Genomic DNA, 21,689 nt, shown 5'->3' with positions numbered 1-21,689 from the left:
ATTATTCTTTTATTATATATGAGATTTTATAAAATTTTCTTTAAGTAGTAAAATGAGAACATGTTGTGAAGTCACCATGCAAATTTTTCTTTCAGCACATGATTTTGATAAAAGATCAGCTATCAAAGCAACAAAATGAAGTAGATAGCATCATCAGTAAACTGAAACAAGATCTAAATGATGAAAAAAAGAGAGCTCATCAACTTGAAGATGATAAAATGGACATTACTAAAGAGTTAGATGTACAGAAAGAAAAGCTACTTCAAAGTGAAGTGGCCCTAAATGATTTACATTTAACCAAGCAGAAACTTGAGGACAAAGTAGAAAATTTAGTAGATCAGCTAAATAAATCACAAGAAAGTAATGTAAGCATCCAGAAGGAGAATTTAGAACTTAAGGAGCGTATTAGACAAAATGAGGAGGAGCTTTCTAGAATAAGAAATGAGTTAACTCAGTCTCTAAATCAAGAAGACTCTGATAGTAATTTTAAGGATACCTTACTTAAAGAAAGAGAAGCTGAATTTAGAAACTTAAAGCAAAATCTTTCAGAATTAGAACAGCTCAATGAAAATTTAAAGAAAGTTGCTTTTGATGTCAAAATGGAGAATGAAAAGTTAGTTTTAGCATGTGAAGATGTGAGGCATCAGTTAGAAGAATCTCTTGCTGGTAACAAGCAGCTTTCTCTGGAAAAAAATACTATTGTGGAGACTCTAAAAATGGAAAAAGGAGAGATAGAAGCAGAATTGTGTCGGGCTAAAAAGAGGCTATTGGAAGAAGCAAACAAGTATGAGAAAACCATTGAAGAACTGTCAAATGCATGTAATTTGAATACCTCTCCCTTACAGCTGGAGCATGAGCATTTAATTAAACTCAATCAAAAGAAAGACATGGAAATAGCAGAACTCAAAAAGAATATTGAACAAATGGATACTGACCATAAAGAAACTAAGGACATTTTGTCATCTAGTTTAGAAGAGCAGAGGCAGTTGGCACAACTTATAAAGGAGAAAGAAATTTTTATTGAAAAGCTTAAAGAAAGAAGTTCAAAGCTGCAGGAGGAATTGGATAAATATTCTCAGGCCTTACGAAAAAATGAAATTTTAAGACAGACCATAGAGGAAAAGGACCGAAGTCTTGGATCCATGAAAGAAGAAAATAATCATCTGCAAGAAGAATTGGAACGACTCAGGGAACAGCAGAGTCGAACCGCACCTGTGACTGACCCTAAAACCCTTGATAGTGTTGCTGAACTAGCATCTGAGGTGTCTCAACTGAACATGATCAAGGATAATCTTGAAGAGGAAATTAAACATCATCAAAAGATAATTGAAGATCAAAACCAGAGTAAGATGCAACTACTTCAGTCTTTACAAGAGCAAAAGAAGGAAATGGATGAGTTTAGATACCAGCATGAGCAAATGAACGCCACACACACCCAGCTCTTTTTAGAGAAAGATGAGGAAATTAAGAGTTTGCAAAAAACAATCGAACAAATCAAAACCCAGTTACATGAAGAAAGACAGGACATTCAAACAGATAACTCTGATATTTTTCAAGAAACAAAAGTTCAGAGCCTTAATATAGAAAACGGAAGTGAAAAGCATGATTTATCTAAAGCTGAAACGGAAAGATTAGTGAAAGGAATAAAGGAGCGAGAACTGGAGATTAAACTTCTAAATGAAAAGAATATATCGTTAACTAAACAGATTGATCAGTTATCCAAAGATGAAGTTGGTAAACTAACTCAGATTATTCAGCAGAAAGACTTGGAGATACAAGCTCTTCATGCTAGAATTTCTTCAACTTCCTATACTCAAGATGTTGTTTACCTTCAACAGCAACTGCAGGCTTATGCTATGGAAAGAGAAAAGGTATTCGCTGTTTTGAATGAGAAGACTAGGGAAAATAGCCATTTAAAAACAGAATATCACAAAATGATGGATATCATTGCTGCCAAGGAAGCAGCTCTCATCAAACTGCAAGATGAAAATAAAAAATTGTCTACTAGATTTGAAAGTAGTGGCCAAGATATGTTTAGAGAAACTATTCAGAATTTATCACGTATCATTCGAGAAAAAGACATTGAAATAGATGCTCTAAGTCAGAAATGTCAGACTTTATTGGCAGTTTTACAGACATCCAGCACTGGTAATGAGGCTGGAGGTGTTAATAGTAATCAATTTGAGGAGCTTCTACAGGAACGTGACAAGTTAAAACAGCAAGTAAAGAAAATGGAAGAGTGGAAGCAGCAGGTAATGACCACGGTACAAAATATGCAACACGAGTCAGCCCAGCTTCAGGAAGAACTTCACCAACTTCAGGCACAGGTTTTGGTTGACAGTGATAATAATTCTAAATTACAAGTGGACTATACTGGCCTGATCCAAAGTTATGAGCAGAATGAAACCAAACTCAAAAATTTTGGGCAGGAATTAGCACAAGTTCAGCACAGCATTGGGCAGCTTTGCAATACCAAGGATCTTCTTTTAGGAAAACTTGATATTATTTCACCCCAGCTGTCTTCTGCATCATTGCTTACTCCCCAATCTGCACAGTCTCTTAGAGCAAGTAAGTCTGATGTATTGAGTCAATCTTCTGAATTGCTTCAGCAAGAGGTAGAAGAGCTAAGAAAATCACTACAGGAAAAAGATGCAACAATTAGAACTCTCCAGGAAAATAATCACAGATTGTCTGATTCGATTGCTGCCACCTCAGAGCTAGAAAGAAAAGAACACGAACAAACCGATTCAGAAATCAAGCACCTAAAGGAGAAACAAGATGTTTTACAAAAGTTACTTAAGGAAAAAGACCTCTTAATCAAAGCCAAAAGTGATCAACTACTTTCTTCCAATGAAAATTTCACTAACAAAGTAAATGAAAATGAACTTTTGAGGCAGGCAGTAACAAACCTGAAGGAGAGAATATTAATTCTAGAGATGGACATTGGCAAACTAAAAGGAGAAAATGAAAAAATAGTGGAAACATCCAAGGGAAAGGAAACAGAATATCAAGCATTACAAGAGACTAACATGAAGTTTTCTATGATGCTGCGAGAAAAAGAGTTTGAGTGCCACTCAATGAAGGAGAAGGCTCTTGCTTTTGAACAGCTATTGAAAGAGAAAGAACAGGTATGTTCTGGATGGAGTATTGTAGAAGTAAGTTGGAGGTGGAGGAGACTTTTTTTAATATTATTTCATTTATATTGTCTTTGAAGAGGACTGTGCATTTGTTCATTCAGAAATATTTATTTCAAGGTGTGATTCGTTCTAAATAAATTTTCCTCAGAGACATCTGGAAGTTCTCCCTCAAATTGTTAGATACTTCCAAATGCTTTTGGTAGTACATTAATTTTTTACAGATTAAGTAGTACTTAATATTTTTCTTTAGAAAACAAGTGTGTCATGAGAGAATTTTGAAGTCACTTCAATTTAATCAAATTTTAGGTATATTTCAGTAGCTGTTAACATTTTAGAGATTCTTATATATAAGGAAAGCACTGTGAAATACACATACATCTTTAACCATCTGCAGTAAAAAATACATTTTACATCGTGACACAGTAAGAGTGTGTGTGTGTAACTGAAAAGTTTCAGGAACCAGAAATTGCTCTTATTACATGTGATACTCTGTTTGAAAAAGAATGTGCTGGCTGGGCGCGGTAGCTTATGCCTGTAATCACAGCAGTTTGAGAGGCCAAGGTGGGTGGATAACCTGAGGTCAGGAGTTTGAGACCAGCCTGACCAACGTAGTGAAACCCCGTCTCTACTAAAAAAAATACAAAAAATGAACCGGGCATGGTGGTGGGCAATCCCGGCTACTTGGGAGGCTGAGGCAGGAGAATCACTTGAACCCGGAGGCAGAAGTTGCAGTGAGCTGAGATCGCGCCATTACACTCCAGCCTGGGTGACAGAACAAAACTCTGTCTCAACAAAAAAGAAAAAGAAAAAAAAAAAAGAATGTGCTATTCAGGTAGCACATTCGGTTAGAAATTTTTAAAAAATAATAAGAAAATATGCTGAATGACTTTAAATTGATTTTTATGAACTGAGTAGTCACAACCTGGAATTTGAAAAGTATTAGCCCTGGGTAATGCTTTTCTCATAATAGGCTCAGTAAATAATCTAATCCCAGTCCTGTCACTGATGTGACTTTGGGTATATTTTGACCTTATTGGTTTATTCAGCCGTATATAACAGGAGGTCATAGCAGTTATATGGATAGTGCCAGTAGCTTTTGATAATATTTAAATTTTTATATGCAGTTCATTTTAGTAAGAATTATTGAGGATTTCCTGTTACACTATATACTATACTATATAAAACTTTTGATAATATTTAAATTTTTATATACAATTCATTTTAGAAAGAATTATTGGGGATTTCCTGTTACACTATATACTATACTGTACTATATGATGGTCCTGTGTAGGGCTTGTTCGGTGGCGTATAGGGTGCTGTGTAGGGCTTGTTCGGTGGTGTATAGGGTGCTGTGTAGGGCTTGTTTGGTGGTGCCTTTTTGCTGTGATTTCTGTGCTTTTAGTGGCAGAAATTTTGAAAAGAGATGATAGGCAAAACAAAATATTCAACTAGCACTTCTTGAGCACCACATGCTGCCAGGCATGAGATACAAAGTGATTTAACTTCATTTGCCAGTGCCCGATTTAAAAATTAAATGAATTAATAATTTAATGAAGAAAATGTCTCTTTTAAGATGTGTGTGTGTGTTTTTTTTTAAAGCTAAAATTTTTTCTTTCCAAAAGGGCAAGGCTGGAGAGTTAAATCAGCTTTTAAACGCAGTTAAATCAATGCAGGAGAAGACAGTTGTGTTTCAACAGGAGAGAGACCAAGTCATGTTGGCCCTGAAACAAAAACAAATGGAAAATACTGCCCTACAGAATGAGGTATACTTTCACTTTAAAGGAATTATGAATCAACAAGTTTAATAACTATTAAGAGAACTGGAAAGATGACCAATGAAAATGAATTTCTCTCTTAGGTGATTTTTCTTAGTCTTCCTCGGCTGTGCAGTAGTAAAATTTTAATCTCCCATGGTGCATTTTATTTCAGTCTTCAAAAGTGAAAACCATGGCATATCTCGGATATAAGAAAAATTGCCCACCCATACAGTATGAAAAAAATGAGATTTGCTGAAAAAGTGGCCTGTCACAAAGAGTACTTTATACAGAATGAATTTTATAATTCCATTTTCCATTATAGCCACAGGGAATTAAAATTTGCGAAGTAAAGCTTCCAGATGCATATTCAAGATGATTTCGAGATATTTTTTTCCTAGCATAAATACACTTTGCAGTATGAGAAATTGGTATGTAATTAATACACTTCAATAATGGGAAAAATATTTGATGACAATGGTTTGTAGTGGGGTAAGGGAACATTTTGTAGAAGAAAAATAATGTTCTCTGCAGGTTCAACGTTTACGTGACAAAGAATTTCGGTCAAACCAGGAGCTAGAGAGATTGCGTAATCATCTTTTAGAATCAGAAGATTCTTATACCCGTGAAGCTTTGGCTGCAGAAGATAGAGAGGCTAAACTAAGAAAGAAAGTCACAGTATTGGAGGAAAAGCTAGTTTCATCCTCTAATGCGATGGAAAATGCAAGGTAATTGTTTCATTTTTTTTGCATTAACTTTAATTGAACACTTCTTAAATATCAGACTCAGTAAGTATTTTTTGTATGTTAGCTCATTCTTGCAAAATTCATTATCTGTATATTATGGATGAAGAAACTGTAGGTAAAGAGATTTAATAACCTGCCCAAGGTAGGCACAAACAGTGTGTGGGGGTTTCACACTTGAGTCTGTGACTCTTAAGCAGATCTGGCGTTCAAACTCTCTGTGTCTTGTCCGTCACCCTAGATCATTGCCTCTTACCATACCATTTTAGGAGTATAGTTTGAAATTCTGACTGATTTTAATTGGCTCTGTCCAACTCCCAAATAACTATTTATGTGGTTTTATTTTTCATCGAATGATTTAAAGTTGAACAGGGTGTGGATGTTAGAAGGAAGAGAGTAAAGGAAGTAGTAAAGTAGAGACCAAGGTCAGTATGAAGAATTAACTGGGTTTATTAGCACTCTTGAGTGACCTGGTCCCTGTTTATATACTTTAGATTTTTATTTCTCTCAATAAAATTTTTTTCCTGTTTTTTTTTTTTTAAGTTATAAAAAGGTTATATTTTTCATGTTTAGAAAAATCACACAAATCACACAAAGCCCCAAATGCCCAGAGATAATCTTTTTGTGTGCCTTTTTATACTTTCATGTCTGTGTGTATATATTATAAACCCTTTTTAAAGCAAAACTGAGATTATAATATACTGTTTTGTAACCTGTTTCTATCAATAATATGAATGTCAGTACATGTTAAGCCATGTATGTTTGCACTATTTTATGGCTACATAATATGCCATTATTTGGATTTGCCATGATTAACCCAGTCATTTATTACGTTACAGCTTTTCAAAATCACTGTGTATTGTCATATCCCAAGACATGAATTTTTTGTTGATGACAGATTATATCCTTAGTGTTAAGTTTTGAGAAATGGCACTTCTAGATCAAGAAGCATTTTAAAACTTCTGAGATTATACTGCCAAATTATTTTACAAAAAATTGTGTCCATTTGTATTCCTATTTGTTGTATATGCATCTTTTTATTTATCTTTTTGCTATTTATGACCCACAGGGAGATAAAATGAGATAATAGTTTCTATCTGTCTGCAAAGAGATTATAGGCCAATAATGTCAATATTCCTGAGAATTAACCCCTACCCCACCTTTGCAGAGTGTATTATTATACCTTCAGACTCAGCTGAAAAACTTGTTTAAAACGGGGATTAAAACAGTGAGTGATCGTTTGGCTGTATGTTTCACTTTGGCAGAAACGCTATAACGTTCTATATTCTCACTCTTTTTTTGCACTTTTCAAGCCCTTATTTTCTCTTAATTAAAATAGTTTCTAGTCTCTGCACTTTTCGTTTATTTTTCATAATAACTTCCAGAATAACCTTCCTTATATTAGAGCTGTGATCTTGTTACTCCTTTTTTCAAAAACTGGTCTTGACTCAAGGATGGTCCCAGGATCCTACCACCTTAGCCTTTTTTCACATTGTCAGCTACATCCAGCCAAACTGTTTTACTCACTTTCTCAGATAGAGCCACTGTTTTCCAATTTCTTTTTCTTCTGGTTTTTCTTTTCATATGCCTTCTTCTGCCTGAATAGTGAACCTGATCCCCAGCAAGTTGTTCTGTGAATCGTGCCTATTCTTCAATTCCATTTCTTCCTAAAAGATGCTTTATTTAGCACCCCACTTGTCATATCCAAAAACAAACCTTCCGGGTGTGATGTTTTTCCTTTAAACTTGCATAATACTTAGTTTGAGTCTTGTAGTTTGAGGGCACTTATATTTTAATTTAAGGTACAGGTAATTGTTGACATATCCTATACTGTTTCCCACCCAATGAAATGTAAAGTCACTGGGAGGTAGGAATGGGCCCATTCATTTTCTACCTATCGCATAGCATATATTACACAGAGTTTAATAGCTATTCAGTAAATACTTGTTGTATGAGTAACTCAGATGTACAAACTGGATTACGGTGGTGTGAGCCCTTACTTAACAGTAGTAACACCTGGTATTTGTTAACTTTTAGAGTGCCATCATAACTCATCCCCCTTTCATTCCTACAGTCACCCTTTGAGTGACTGCTAACCAGCAAAGTAGAATAAGGTCCAGAGGTATTTGGGAGCTGAGTTTAGACCTTCTGATGACGAGCTTACACTCTTTCCACAAGAGGGTGCTAATGGGTAAAGTCTCTTCAAAATGAGTTGATCCTAATGATCTTTAATGGGCTGCTCTTGAATAAAAATTTAAACAGAAATTAAAACCCCTGGGAGACTATTGCAGTATTTTGAATGTAATCATTATACATTAAGGAAGTACACCAGTGACATAAGCCTAGATAGGTGCTATATCTGTATCTACTTCTTAGGAATCTCTGGAGTCAGAGATAGAGGTTGTGTTTAATATAGGCAGAAAGAAAGATGATAATAAAAGATAACTAATATTCAGAGCATTTCATCAGTGGGATAGCCTTTGGAAAGTTGTGAGTTCACCGTGAATGCAAAGGGATCAAAGGCAAGGGAGTGTCATAGAATCCATTTTGTATTAAATCGGGAGCTAGACACAATGACTTCCAGGGTTCCTTACAAAACATTTCATGAGTTTTAGAGTTTTAGCCTGGAAGTACAAATTTATTTTTCATAATATATTTTCAAATATATTTAACAGGCTATTCATTTGTACATTTTTCTTTTATTTGTATTTTTTAGAGACAGGATCTCACTCTGTCGCCCAGGCTAGAGTACAGTGGTGTGATCATAGTTCAGTGAAGCCTCAAACTCCTGGGCTCAAGCAGTCCTTTTGCCTTGGCCTCCCAAAGGGCTGGGATTACATGAGAGCCACCTCACCTGGCCTACATTTTTATTTTGCTGACTTTCCTTATTTAACTTAATTCTTAGTCTTTAAAAGGACTGCCATTTGTTCAAAGTCACTTTCACAGGAAGGGTGATTGAATTTACAAAAGCAGGGCAACAAGTACCAGAAGAACTCTTCAAGTTTCTTTGAAATTGAACTTGAATGTAACGCAGTAAAGTGTAGAGAAGATCACATTAGCAGAGGTAGATAGTAGGATGGTAGTTTTCGAGGGAAAGGGGAGTTACTATTTAATGGGTGTGGAGTTTCAGTGTGAGACGGTCGGTAGTTTTCGAGGGAAAGGGGAGTTACTATTTAATGGGTATGGAGTTTCAGTGTGAGACGGTCGGTAGTTTTCGAGGGAAAGGGGAGTTACTATTTAATGGGTGTGGAGTTTCAGTGTGAGGCGGTCGGTAGTTTTCGAGGGAAAGGGGAGTTACTATTTAATGGGTGTGGAGTTTCAGTGTGAGGCGGTCGGTAGTTTTCGAGGGAAAGGGGAGTTACTGTTTAATGGGTGTGGAGTTTCAGTGTGAGGCGGTCAGAAAAGTTCTGGAGATGGATGGTGCTGGTGGTTGTACAACAGTGTGGAAGTACTTAGTGCCACTGTACTGTACACTTAAAACTGATTAAAATGGTAAATTTTCTGTGTATTTTACCATAATAAAAAATGTAGGGAGGATGTTTCATCTTATTAAAGTATCTAAATACTTTGAAATCTAACTTGATTTTAAAGCAATAAGAGGCCGGGCACGGTGGCTCACGCCTGTAATCCCAGCACTTTGGGAGGCCAAGGTGGGTAGATCACCTGAGGTCAGGAGTTTGAGACCAGCCTGGCCAACATGGTGAAAACCCATCTCTACTAAAAATACAAAATTTAGCGGGGCACAGTGGTGGGCACCTGTAACCCCAGCTGCTCAGGAGGCTGAGGCAGGAGAATCGCTAGAACATGAGAGGCGGAGGTTGCGGTGAGCTGTGATTGCGCTACTGCACTCCAGCCTGGGTGACAGAGCGAGGCACTGTCTCAAAAAAATGAAATAAAATAAAGCAATAAGATGTAGGGAAGGTGGCTTCTTCTTGTTGAAGTATCTAAATAGATAGAAGTAGTTTGACTTTTATTCTTCTTGTTTGAAGCCATCAAGCCAGTGTGCAGGTAGAGTCATTGCAAGAACAATTGAATGTAGTCTCCAAGCAAAGGGATGAAACTGCGCTGCAGCTTTCTGTCTCTCAGGAACAAGTAAAGCAGTATGCTCTGTCACTGGCCAACCTGCAGATGGTACTAGAGCATTTCCAACAAGGTAAGCTCTACGGTCACTCTTTCAATGAAGAAAAAGTGTAGTTATTGGTAATTTTGCCTGATTTGAGACCTGTTTTAGATAAGGCATGGGGAAATCTCTGAAAGTTACCCACTGGTAGAGGGGAAGGGTGAGTAGCCATCAAAAAGTTAATTTAGACTCCTTTTACAATTAAGACAAGAAAACAAACTTTATTTAGTAATTACTAAAAATTTGTTTTAGTATCCTATTACCAGTGAGAGGTGAGAGTTGAGGAAATACAAGGAAAGATGATCAAGTAATAAAGAGGAGAATACAAAGAAAGAGAGATACATACATACAAAGAATAGTTAGGTTTTAAGGTAAGGGCTGGAGGTTGAACCTACTTCAGATAATCATCATTAATTACTGTTCTTTGAAATAGTGATTCACATGTTCATAGCAATTCGTCTATGCTTTGAAGTAACTGCATTTTCTAGTACATATGGAAGATACTTTTTTGGAGACACAATAATAGTAACCCGAGCAGTTCTACCCTGAGAACCAAATATACCTTTTCACATTCTACCTCCTATCCTTACATTTACTCACTTTAGATCATTCATCCATCCATTTGTTTATTTGTGCATTCAGTAATTATTGGCAATAAATTAACTGCTAGTTGGGGGAGATAATTAGGGAATATGAGAATGAGGAAGTAACAGGGACTTGTAGTTTTGTGCCCAAGCAAAACTTTAAATTTGTACCTCTGTGTCTTTTCAGGGTTGAAATCTTAAATTTTAGATATAAGAATTTTTGTCGAGCACAGTGGCTCATGCCTGTAATCCTAGCACTTTGGGAGGCCAAAGGCGGGCAGATCACCTGAGGTCAGGAGTTCAAGACCAGCCTCGCCAATGTGGTGAAACCCCGTCTCTACTAAAAATACACAAATTAGCCAGGCATGGTGGCAGATGCCTATAATCGCAGCTATTCAGGACACTGAGGTAGGGAGAATTGCTTGAACCCGGGAGGCGGAGGTTGCAGTAAGTGAGCCAAGATGACACCACTGCACTCCAGCCTGGGTGACAGAACGAGACTCCATCTCAAAAAAAAAAAAAACAAATTCTTGAGGTCTGCTTTACAGTGTAATGTAATTATTAGAGTGGGTATGTATACAAAGCAGTGTGGAACTGAGACTGTAGAGAAAGCATTGCCAAAGAGGAAATATTTGAGTAGAATTATGAAGGGAGAGAAGAATCTGCAAGATAGACAAGATGGAGTAGTGTTTAGGCAGAAGAAAGTGATCTCATTACTGTAGTACCACTTAACATCATCACTAAAGCGTATATTCTTTTCTGTTTGAGACACTTGGACTGTTTTCGTTACAGTATTAAAATTTCAAATGGCTTAACATTCTAGTTTATCACGATTGCAAAATACTAATGTAACTTTCTCTTCTCTTTAGAGGAAAAAGCTATGTATTCTGCTGAACTCGAAAAGCAAAAACAGCTTATAGCTGAATGGAAGAAAAAGGCAGAAAATCTGGAAGGAAAAGTGGTATCATTACAGGTAGGACAAAATAGTTTTCTCTTGTAGGTTTTATTATTCATGAAACAGTTACTTGTAGAGTCTTTGTCTTGGAAATAATCTCCTAAACTGTTCATTTAGTAAATTTTCTACCCTGAATCCCTCTGCTGCAGCCTGACAGTGAACAGGATACCCAGGATTTCCCTAAGGTGTCATAGTTTAGAGTAGACACAGCAAATGCCTCAGCCTCCCAAGTAGCTGGGATTACAGGCATGCACCACCATACCCAGCTAATTTTGTATTTTTAATAGAGATGGGGGTTTCACCATGTTGGTCATGCTGGTCTTGAACTCCTGACCTCAGGTGATCCGCCCACCACCTCAGCCTCCCAAAGTGCTGGGATTACAGGCGAGAACCACTGCACCTGGCGTGTAATTTTCTTTTTTCAACAAAATTTACTGAGCACTCTATTTCACATGGATTAAAACAATATACATAATTCCATTAAATCTTTTTCTTTTATATAATAACATCATCCTTTAAAAGATTTTTCTATTACATGCTACATTTCATACATACAAAAATTATATATAAGGAATAAATAAAAATGAACCCCTATGAAAAGATAGGACACCAAAATAATGTGCTTTTAGATTTAGGAGAAACTTTTTTTTTTTCTTTTTTTTTGGAGACGGAGTCTGACTCTGTCGCCCATATTGGAATGGAGTGGAGTGGTGCAATCTCCACTCACTTCAAGCTCTGCCTCCTAGGTTCATGCCATTCTCCTCCCAAGTAGCTGGGACTGCAGGCGCCTGCCACCACACCCGTCTAAGTTTTTGTATTTTTAGCAGAGATAGGGTTTTACCATGTTAGCCAGGATGGTCTCGATCTCCTGACCTCGTGATCCACCCGCCTCGGCCTCTCAAAGTGCTGGGATTACAGGCGTGAGCCATTGCGCCCGGCTGAGACTTGCTTTTTTAAAGAACTTACCATAGTGTTTATGAGATTCAGTCATATTACTATGTGTTAGTGTATGTAGGTGGTTCGTTATTTTCACTTCTGTATGCATTGCATTAATATATAATTTACACATTTTATTAATAAAGGGTATTTCAGAGATCTATAGATACAAGAAGTTTTTTTAGATGTATATCTTGATTGGAATTGCTGAGTTATAGGATATATATGACCAGCTTCAGCTTTATTAGATGATGGTCAATTGTTGTCTGAAGTGGTTGTGCTAATTTACTCCCACTAGTAGTGCACATGAGTTCTTGTTTTATATCCTTGTCAACACTTGACATTATCATACTTTCAAAGTTTTTGCCAATCTGATGGATAGGAAGTGTCTTAGTTCATTTTGTGCTGATATGATAGAACACCACAGACTGGATTATTTATAATGAACAGAAACTTAGTAGTTCATAGGTTCTGGAAGCTGGGAAATCCAAGATTAAGGTGCCAGCAACTGGTAAACCTCCTTGCTACATCATCCCATGGCAAAGAGAGGGTGAGACGAGAGAGCAAGAGGGGGCCAAACTCCTTCTCTTGTAAGGAACCTACTCCCTTGATTATGAACCCATTCCCACAATAAGGACATTAATCTATTCATGAGGGTGGTGCCCCCATGAACCAAACACCTCCCATCAGGCCCTACCTCCCAATACTGCCATATTGGGAATCAGGCTTCCAGCACATGAACTTGTGGGGATACATTCAAGCCATAGCAGAAGGGCTATCTTCCTGTGGTTTTAATTTGCACTTCTCTAATTACCAGTGAGGTCAAGCATCTTTTAATATGTTTATTGACCATTTATACTTACTTTCTTGTCAGCTCATTAACACATTTAAAAAGATGTATTTTATCCAACATGCTTAGCAGTTTCTAGTGGATCCAGAGTATATAGTATGTGGAACTGCTAGAATGGAAGTCCAGATCTTCTTCTCTTTTTTCTTAGAGACAGAGTCTTGCTTTGTTGCCCAGGGTGGTCTCAAACTCCTGGGCTCAAACAATCCTCCTGTCTTGGCCTCACAAAGTGTTGGAATTACATGTGTGAGCCTCTATGCCTGTCATTTTTTTCTTATTTTAATTAGAGATGAAATCTTGCCATGTTTGTTGGGCTGGAATGCAGTGGCTCTTCACCAGTGTGATCATAATAGTGCACTACAGCCTTGCATTTCTGGGCTCAAGCAATCCTCCTGCCTCAGCCTCTTGACTAGCTGGGACTATAGGCATGTGTCACAGCACCCAGCCAAATCTTCTTTTAAAACTAGTTTTATTTTTTAAAATTTAAAATGTAATATACATTTAAAAGAACAACAAAATGAGAAGAAACTGAGGGAATTAATAACAATAAAAGCTGTAATTAATGAAATAAAAACCAAACTATTGGCAGAAAGAATAACAAAATCTAAATGCTGATTTTGGAAAAAGTCTAAGTGTAGATTTAAGCTTTAATAACCTCATAAGTACAAATGCTGTGGGGTTAAAAATCATTTGAAAGTTTAAATTTCCTTCACACTAAATTTAGTTTTGTGGATTTTTGAATAGTAAATATTTCATTTAAAATTTTTAATTTCAGTCACTATAAATCAATCAGGGTTCATCCTCTAAAAGCATAATCAGTAGGGTATGTATGTATATGTATCAAATTTATATATGTGATGTATGTGGATACACACATGCAATTCATTCCAAGGAATTTGCTATATGATTGTAGGGGCTGGCTAAGCAAGTTTGAAATTTGTTGGGTTGGCAGTCAAGATGGGAAGACCACATCAAAGGCAGGCTGGAACTCAACAGGCATGGGCCAAAGCTGTTGTCCACAGGCAGCCAGGAAAGGAAAGTCACAAGCAGGATGGAACTCCATAGGCACAGGCGGAAGCTGCGGTCCAAAGAAGGAATTTCTTCTCTTTTAGGGGGAAGCCTAAACCCTGGCTTTTAAGAACTTTAAAACTGCTTCAATCAGGCCCACCCAGATTATCCAGAATAATGTGCCTTTCTTAAATTCAACTGATTAAGGACTTTGATTACATTTGCAGAATACCTTCATAGCAACATCTAGATTATGTTTGATTGAATAACTGGGGACTGTGGCCTATCCAAGATGACACACAGTAAAAAGGCTATCACACTGATTGAAGATGGCAAAACTTGACCTTAAATTTACATGGGAGAACACTTGAGAATAGCCAAGAAAATTATGAGAAATAATGCAGTGAGGAGAGATCTGCCTACTAGATATCATAATAGAGCCATAAATTGATACAATATTGACTAGATTAGTGGATTAAGGAGAATCCAGAAATAGAGCCCAGGATATATTTGAGAATTTGAAACTAAAACCTAAATTAATTTAATGAGAAAAAGGATAGCTTATCTAATTAACAATGTTAATAAAACCAGCTGTCCATAAGGAAGGAAGGAAAGAAAAAATAGACCACCATCTTACATCATAAACAAAAGTAAAGTCTAGTTATATTACAGCAGGGATTCTCAACGGGGAGTGGTGCTGATTATCTGGGGATAGATGGCATTTATTGGGCAAGGAATGTCAAAGTCACTCCCATTAAGAAACACTATGTTAAAGATGTAAATCTATTACAAAATATCTTGTAGTAAAATCTGGAAGACTGCACGTACATTCTAAGGGCAAGGAGGATCCTAACCAAGACTAAAACTTAAGAAGCTGTAAAAGCAAAGTAGAACAGGTTGGACTATATAGTATTTAAAATGTTTACATGACAAAAGATATCATAGAGTCAGTAGAAAAATGGCAGATATGGTAACGATATTTGCGTAGCAGAGGTGAAAAAGTTTCATATCTACTATACAAGGTGCTTTCACAGATGGACAGGAGAAATACAACTCAGTAGAATCTTGGGCAATGTATCCTAAGAGGTTTTCACGGAAGGGCAGATCCAGCTTGCTCTGTAAACAAACATGAAAAGTAATGCTCAAATTCGCTAGTAGTGGTCACGGAAATTAAAGTAACAAAGTCATAATCAAGCATCACTTTATTAGACTTTCAAAAATTAAAAAGAGAAGAACTTTTGTTGCTGTATTTCTGGACTTTCTGTATCTTTGTTTTTTTGTAGTTTATATTGTTGGGTTTTTTTTAACTTCTGTCGTGTTGTCTTTCAGTGGTATCTGCTCTTTTTATGTAGTTCCTCTACATGAGGCAGTATTGTATTGAAAAGAATGTGAGTTCTGCCTTTGATACTTATTGGTTGGATACATTTGCCCAAGGTCATAGAGGTGCAGCTTCACCAGCCGAAATGTGAAGGTTGACTCTAAGATGTCTCTCAGCCTTCTAGTTTGTGAAATAATTTTTGCATACTTCTTTTTAATAAAGTTTTCTTTCTCAGGAACGTTTGGATGAAGCAAATGCTGCATTGGATTCAGCATCAAGACTTACAGAACAGTTAGATGTAAAAGAAGAACAAATCGAAGAACTTAAAAAACAAAGTAGGTTTTTTTTTCTTTTCATTTTTCCCCCACTACAATACTGATATTAAGTCAAATGTAGTCTTCTGTCATAAATTGGCACAGTTGAGACCAACTTCACTGATGTGTGACTTCCATTTGTATCTTCCCTGACTGATTTGCTTCAATTTAAGTATGGTCCTAGTGAAACTAGAGTCATTAAGTTGGCCCTGGCTGTCCATTTAGTTTTCCTGGATGTTGAGGCAATGCCATTGCGTTGACTGTCACCCTGTTGACCATCAGAGGGGTTGATTGGACTGATTGGACTTTTTGTGGATATGATTTCTCCCTTTATCAGTTCACATGCATCTTACCTAAAGCCGTCTGATCTGTTAGGGAAGGCAGAATTCTCAAATAAAAGAGTAACTTTCTGTGGAATGAACGTCTGGGTATAGCTAGATTTTTATGATTGTAGATGGTGTTTTACCACAGGCACATCATGTATTTTTTGATGTTTATAAAGTGTATCATATGCCCTGTCCATTCCCTAAGGTATGTCCTATGCTTAGGATTATTAATTGGTTCAATGATCAGGTGGCTTACAGGGTTTTGTTGAATCCAACAGCTGACAAAGATGGCATATCCTCATTTCATCTCTGATTTAGAGGCAACCAGGAAGTCAAAACTATTCTAGGGCTGCATTTAGTAGGTAATGATTCAAGGTTATTGGAAAGGTGATAATGGAGCCTAGAAATGCATCAACATTAGATATCTAGGTTAGGCACAATAGTAACAAGGCATGTAATTAATAAATACCACCTAACATGAAATTAGAAATAAGCAAAAATAGGAGATGGTACAGCAGAGGAACTGTGAACAACAGAAGCAGTGACTTAGGCACTAGGGAGGCAAGCCAGCAGGAACCACTGACGCATGGACACCAAAGGACAAGCCAAAGTAAGCTGGCCTAAATCCAGTAGGAGACAGGAGAGGGGAGATTTTTAGGAATACAAAGAAAAAAAGACAGATGTGAAGGAATTTTCCTCAAAATGACTTGAGTCTGAGGCAAGTTACTGCCCAACCAAAAGTCTTCTACCTTGTAAGATTGGCCAGGCTAGGATCTCTAAATCTAGTAGAGGGCCTGGAAATGGGCAGCAAGGAAACAATTATACATTGAGTGTCTATTATGGACATTTGACATAACATTTATGTGTTTAGTCTTCTCATCATTTACTTCTTATAAGCATCTCTAAAATAGGTGGTATTACTTCCATTTTATGGATTAAAGAGGCAAGATTTGAACTCCGATCTTTTTACCTATTACCATAGTTCATGGTCTTTCCATGTTATTGTAGTTCTGTCAGGAAAATGGTTATTTATAGTCTGACTTGTATTTTGTTCTGTATATCTCCAATTTCCCCTGAAAATATGGTAGCATCTTCTGTATTGTGTCCTAATGTTGAAATGGTTGCCTTTACGAAGAGCAGTATTTATTTAGAAAACAGTCTAGTTAGATTGAAGGCCAGTGCAACTACAGCATTATCTAGAAGACATATGGGCAACTGAGAGGAGACACACTGGGAATTGATAATCTTCGGGTTGGGCTAGACTGATGGAGATGAAACAGCAGTGTTGTGAATCAGCTTATTGCTTTGTGACAGCTCAGTGCTATATGTTATGCTATTATAATATCTAAGGCCGCATCCTCTTTTAGACACCTACCTGAGTAATTCCCAATAGTTGATGGTAAATTTAAAATTCTGTGATTTATTGTAGTTAATAAATATTATCAGAGTTCTTGAAATACAGATTGAGCATCCCTAATCCAAAGTCTGAAATGCTCCAAAGTCTAAAACTTTTTGAATGCTGACATGATGCTCAAAAGAAATGCTTATTGGAGCACTTTGGATTTTGGATTTTTGGATTAGGGATGCTCAGCCGGTAGTACTATAATGTAGATATTCCAAAGTCTGAAAAATCCAAAAACTGAAACATTTCTGGTTCCAGGCATTTTGGGTAAGGGATACTCAATCTGTATTTAGTGCTTGTTCAGGCGCTCATTTAAGCCCTCACTAGTAGAATATTTTCAGATGTTCTTGATTATAGATGATAAGGCTTAGGTGGCCTAGGTTCCTATTCGTATAAAAAATACTAATATTCATTGTAAATGTATATGAACTTTGGACTTATTTTGTGGAATAAGTATTAGCTACAGAGAAAGCTCTGATTATGCTTGTATAACTGGTATTTGAAAGGGCAGGCAGGAGGCCAGTGTTGCACAGACAGGAAGGGGTGTAAAGAGACAGTTGGTTCTGTTATGTCTCTAAGTCATTCTTGCCATTTACAGCTCTTCTTAACAATCTGTTTTCTTGTATTACCTAAGTGCTTTAATATCACTTTTATATCTCTAAATACAAATGCAATTTTATTTTCTCAAAGCTGCACTCTTGATTCGATAATATAAACAAAACTTTTATTGGCTCACTTGTTTCAAAAGAATCACTGTATATTTTCTCTCCTAGATCATTAAGTACTTTAAATGTTGATTGATGTTGTAATACTGTACTTTATTTTTAACACAAAACTTGGCCAGACAGCAAAAGTATTTGCCAGGAGAAACAATTTTGAAAAAGACAGATTGCCTTTTGTTGGAAGAAAGTACATGGAGACTTGAATTGTAAAGAAGAAGTATTGTTTTACTTCTAAGCATCTGTAGACTAATGATTAGTTGATACACAGTTTCAGCATTTAAATAATATTAAGAATAGGAAGCTCACTTTTAAAAGTATTTTATTCAAAATGGTTGATTATGTCATTGCTACCAGAGATGAGATGATTCAGTCTGGTCAAACACATGAAGAAGAGAGCTGTTGCAAATAACACCAATATTGAAACAGTAGACTGTTGGTAATTTCAGTCATTTCTTAAGAGTATGTATGTGCATCTGTGGTTATGAATTAAGAGTATTTTTGGGCCTTGTGTGAAAAGTATGAAGACAGATGCTTATCAGGCAGTAAGTATTTAATGAGAACCAACTGCTTGGCTTCCCATTAGGTGCTGTATGAGATACTAGATAGTATCCCTTTTCCAAGGAGTTTAGCTAAGGAAATGACACATAGTGTAGATACCCCGCAGGTTAGTAATTGAAGACAGTGGTGCTCAACAGTGATCATAAGACAGGGCACATTTAGTTCCTCCAGAATCCCATTAAGGATCAGGCAGCATTCCATGGAGAAAAGGAACTTGAGTAGAGACATAAACCAGTAGTAGGGAACTGTTTAAATCTTTCTCCCTGTCTCCCTCCCCGTCTATCCCTCTTCCCGGGAAAGTAACGAAGAAAATAAATCCCACGATCCTAAGAGTACTATAGTTTAGTAGATAGTGTTGGCTGGTAAAAGATTTACTGCTATCCTTCCTTTTAAAAATTATTCTTTCAGCATTTTACCTGAAAGTGTTCTTCAATACAGTTCCAAAGACTTCACATGCCATCCCATATCCAAACTCAATACAGTGGCCTATGAAGCACATATGACAGTGGTTTTCATTAACTGCTCTGAGCTGATCAGAGTTCAGAATTTCCATGGAATTGTTATTGATGAGAAAATACACACCTGTGACTGAACCATTAAAATGTGTTATCTTGCTATATTTATGGCCAAATTTGACATTTTCCTTTCCTTCTTGTTCTCTAACATCATCCTTGACATAAATTCCTGCTTAAATGAAAATGATTTGGCCGGGCATGGTGGCTCACACCTGTAAATCCCAGCACTTTGGGAGGCCGAGGTGGGTGGATCACCTGAGATCAGGAGTTTGAGACCAGCCTGGCCAACATGGTGAAACCCCGTCTCTACTAAAAATACAAAAATTAGCCAGGCATGGTGGCTCATGCCTGTAGTCCCAGCTTCTTGGGAGGCTGAGCCACAAGAATTGCCTGAACCCAGGAGGTAGAGGTTGCAGTGAGTCGAGATCACACCACTGCACTGCAGCCTGGGCAACAGAGTGAAACTCAGTCTCAAAAAAAAAAAAGAAAAAGAAAATGATTGGATAAATTGAAATAGAAAGCACAAGATATTGTTATTTTGATAACTATGATTCAGAAAGGTGGTGAATTTTATGTTGTGCAAAGAAAAGTGAGTTTTCATAAGCAATGCAAATTTAGTTCTAACATCAGGAAGATCTTTTGGTCTGTCTGCTCGTTTATACCTGTATCTGAAAGGGCAGCATAACTGATTTTTTTTTAAGAAGGTTGAATGACTACTTTTAAAAGTCTCCTGTGAGTTGAGGATGGAAAATTTCCTTAGACCGGTTTTTAAAAGAAAATCTAGAAGAATGTATAAAATGAGTCCCAGTAAAACTTACTGTAATATGAAGCATGAAAACATGTTTTAAAACTACAGATATAAAAGAAGCTTAAAATGTTTTCCATGGAACTACCTTTACGGTGCTGGATGGTAAAGCTTTTATTTTAAATAAAGACATTCCGTTTTCCAGGACATGATTTATACAAGAAAACATATAATGTCCTGTTGAACATAGGCCAAATACATTCCCAGACGCTTTGTTACCCAAACGTTTTGAGGGATTTCTTTATAGATGTTTTTGGCAGAAGTGGTGATTTTAGAGGAAACATATAAGAAGTACCAGATGCAGTTTTCTGAATTGCCATAAATGGTTAAAAAATTATTTTGATGATATAAACATCTGGGTATACTAGACAATGCCAAATTATGAGTTAAGAAAAAAGTGTATGTCAATTAGGTAAATAATTAAACCTTTTTCAACTGAACTATATTTTAGAAATTGCAGTTTAAAAAAAATTCCTCTAAGTTTAAAGGGAAAAGTAAATGATATAGCAATAAGAATGTTTTGAGTTATGTGTTTTGTGTCCTTGCCCTTATTTATGTATGGATGAGTATATAATTCAGAACATAACTTATTCTTTTTGTCCAGTGTTCTGTTCTTTGCAGATATTCTCTTTTCCCAGAGAAAATCATTATTTGACTTATTTATCAAATATTGTTTATTTGCCGTATGCTAAGCACCGCAATAGGCACTAAAGATACAAAGACAGGAGACAGGGGTCCTGCCTTCAGGAGGTTTACAGTCAGGCAGGAAGGGAAGATGACATGTGTCAAATACATGCAACAAATGGTTTAGAAAGGAAAGAGCTATCCTTTGTACTTGGTGTTGGTAGCATGGAAGGGTAGAAAAGGCTAGTGAAGGGCTCACTTGAACTTACTTGAATGATGAATAGGTATAGCTAAGAAGACAGAGAACTGGGGAAGAGTGTTCAAGACAGAGGGAGGAATTCCTGTGAAACTGGCATAATCTAGGAACTGGCTGAAGATACAGTTGACTAGTAATGACCAAGGGTGGTGGGTATGTGTGCACATGCATGTGTTGGAGTGGAGTGCTGAGAAGGTGGAGGTGGAAGTGGGTTGCCGTGTGGAAATAAGAATCTCTTAGTATGGATCATAAGCACAAATTGTAAACTGAGGCTATGATGATAATATAAAAGAGCACATGAACCTAGGTAGAGACTAATCAATTGAAGAGTGTTTCTTATGGAGGCAGCAGATTCTCAGCTCCACCCAGCTGCTGCCATGCAAGAATGTGGGCCCCGTGTTGCCGTGTCTTCAGATCTTTGAAGATCTGAAATTGGAAATCTGCATTTTTTTGGTGAAATATCCCATTTAAAAAAAGTTAATTTCAACTTGTGGCTTCAGGGGTATCTGTACAGGTTTGTTACGTGGGTATACTGCTTGACACTGAGGTTTGGGGTACAAATGAGCTCGTCACTTAGGTAGTGAGCATAGTACCCATTAGGTTGTTTTTCAGCCCTTCTCTCCCTCTCCCTCTTCCCCCTCTGGTATCTCCAGTGCCTGCTGTTCCCATTTTTATGTCCATACGTACCCAATGTGTGGCTCCCGCCTATAAGTAAGAAAGTGGGTAACACTTTTAAAATTAAATATATATTCTGTCTCACATGCC

General features: G+C 36.9%; 1 protein-coding gene across 2 annotated transcripts in view; it reads left to right on the top strand.

Moving 5' to 3' along the window:
• The window catches only part of TRIP11 (thyroid hormone receptor interactor 11), a 70,280-nt gene that overhangs the window by 32,027 nt on the left and 16,564 nt on the right, over nucleotides 1–21,689 (top strand). For both annotated transcript variants that reach the window (XM_007987627.3, XM_007987625.3), the window contains exons 11-16: nucleotides 96–3,128; nucleotides 4,760–4,900; nucleotides 5,426–5,619; nucleotides 9,624–9,787; nucleotides 11,208–11,311; nucleotides 15,638–15,737. In XM_007987627.3, the coding sequence (XP_007985818.3) occupies nucleotides 96–3,128; nucleotides 4,760–4,900; nucleotides 5,426–5,619; nucleotides 9,624–9,787; nucleotides 11,208–11,311; nucleotides 15,638–15,737 (3,736 nt within the window). The remainder of the gene's footprint in view (nucleotides 1–95; nucleotides 3,129–4,759; nucleotides 4,901–5,425; nucleotides 5,620–9,623; nucleotides 9,788–11,207; nucleotides 11,312–15,637; nucleotides 15,738–21,689) is intronic.

This window comes from Chlorocebus sabaeus, chromosome 24 (genome assembly GCF_047675955.1).
Source record: "Chlorocebus sabaeus isolate Y175 chromosome 24, mChlSab1.0.hap1, whole genome shotgun sequence".
Taxonomy (NCBI): domain Eukaryota; kingdom Metazoa; phylum Chordata; class Mammalia; order Primates; family Cercopithecidae; genus Chlorocebus; species Chlorocebus sabaeus.
The sequence above is the reverse complement of the archived record's forward strand: the minus strand, read 5'-3'. Positions and strand labels throughout refer to the sequence as shown.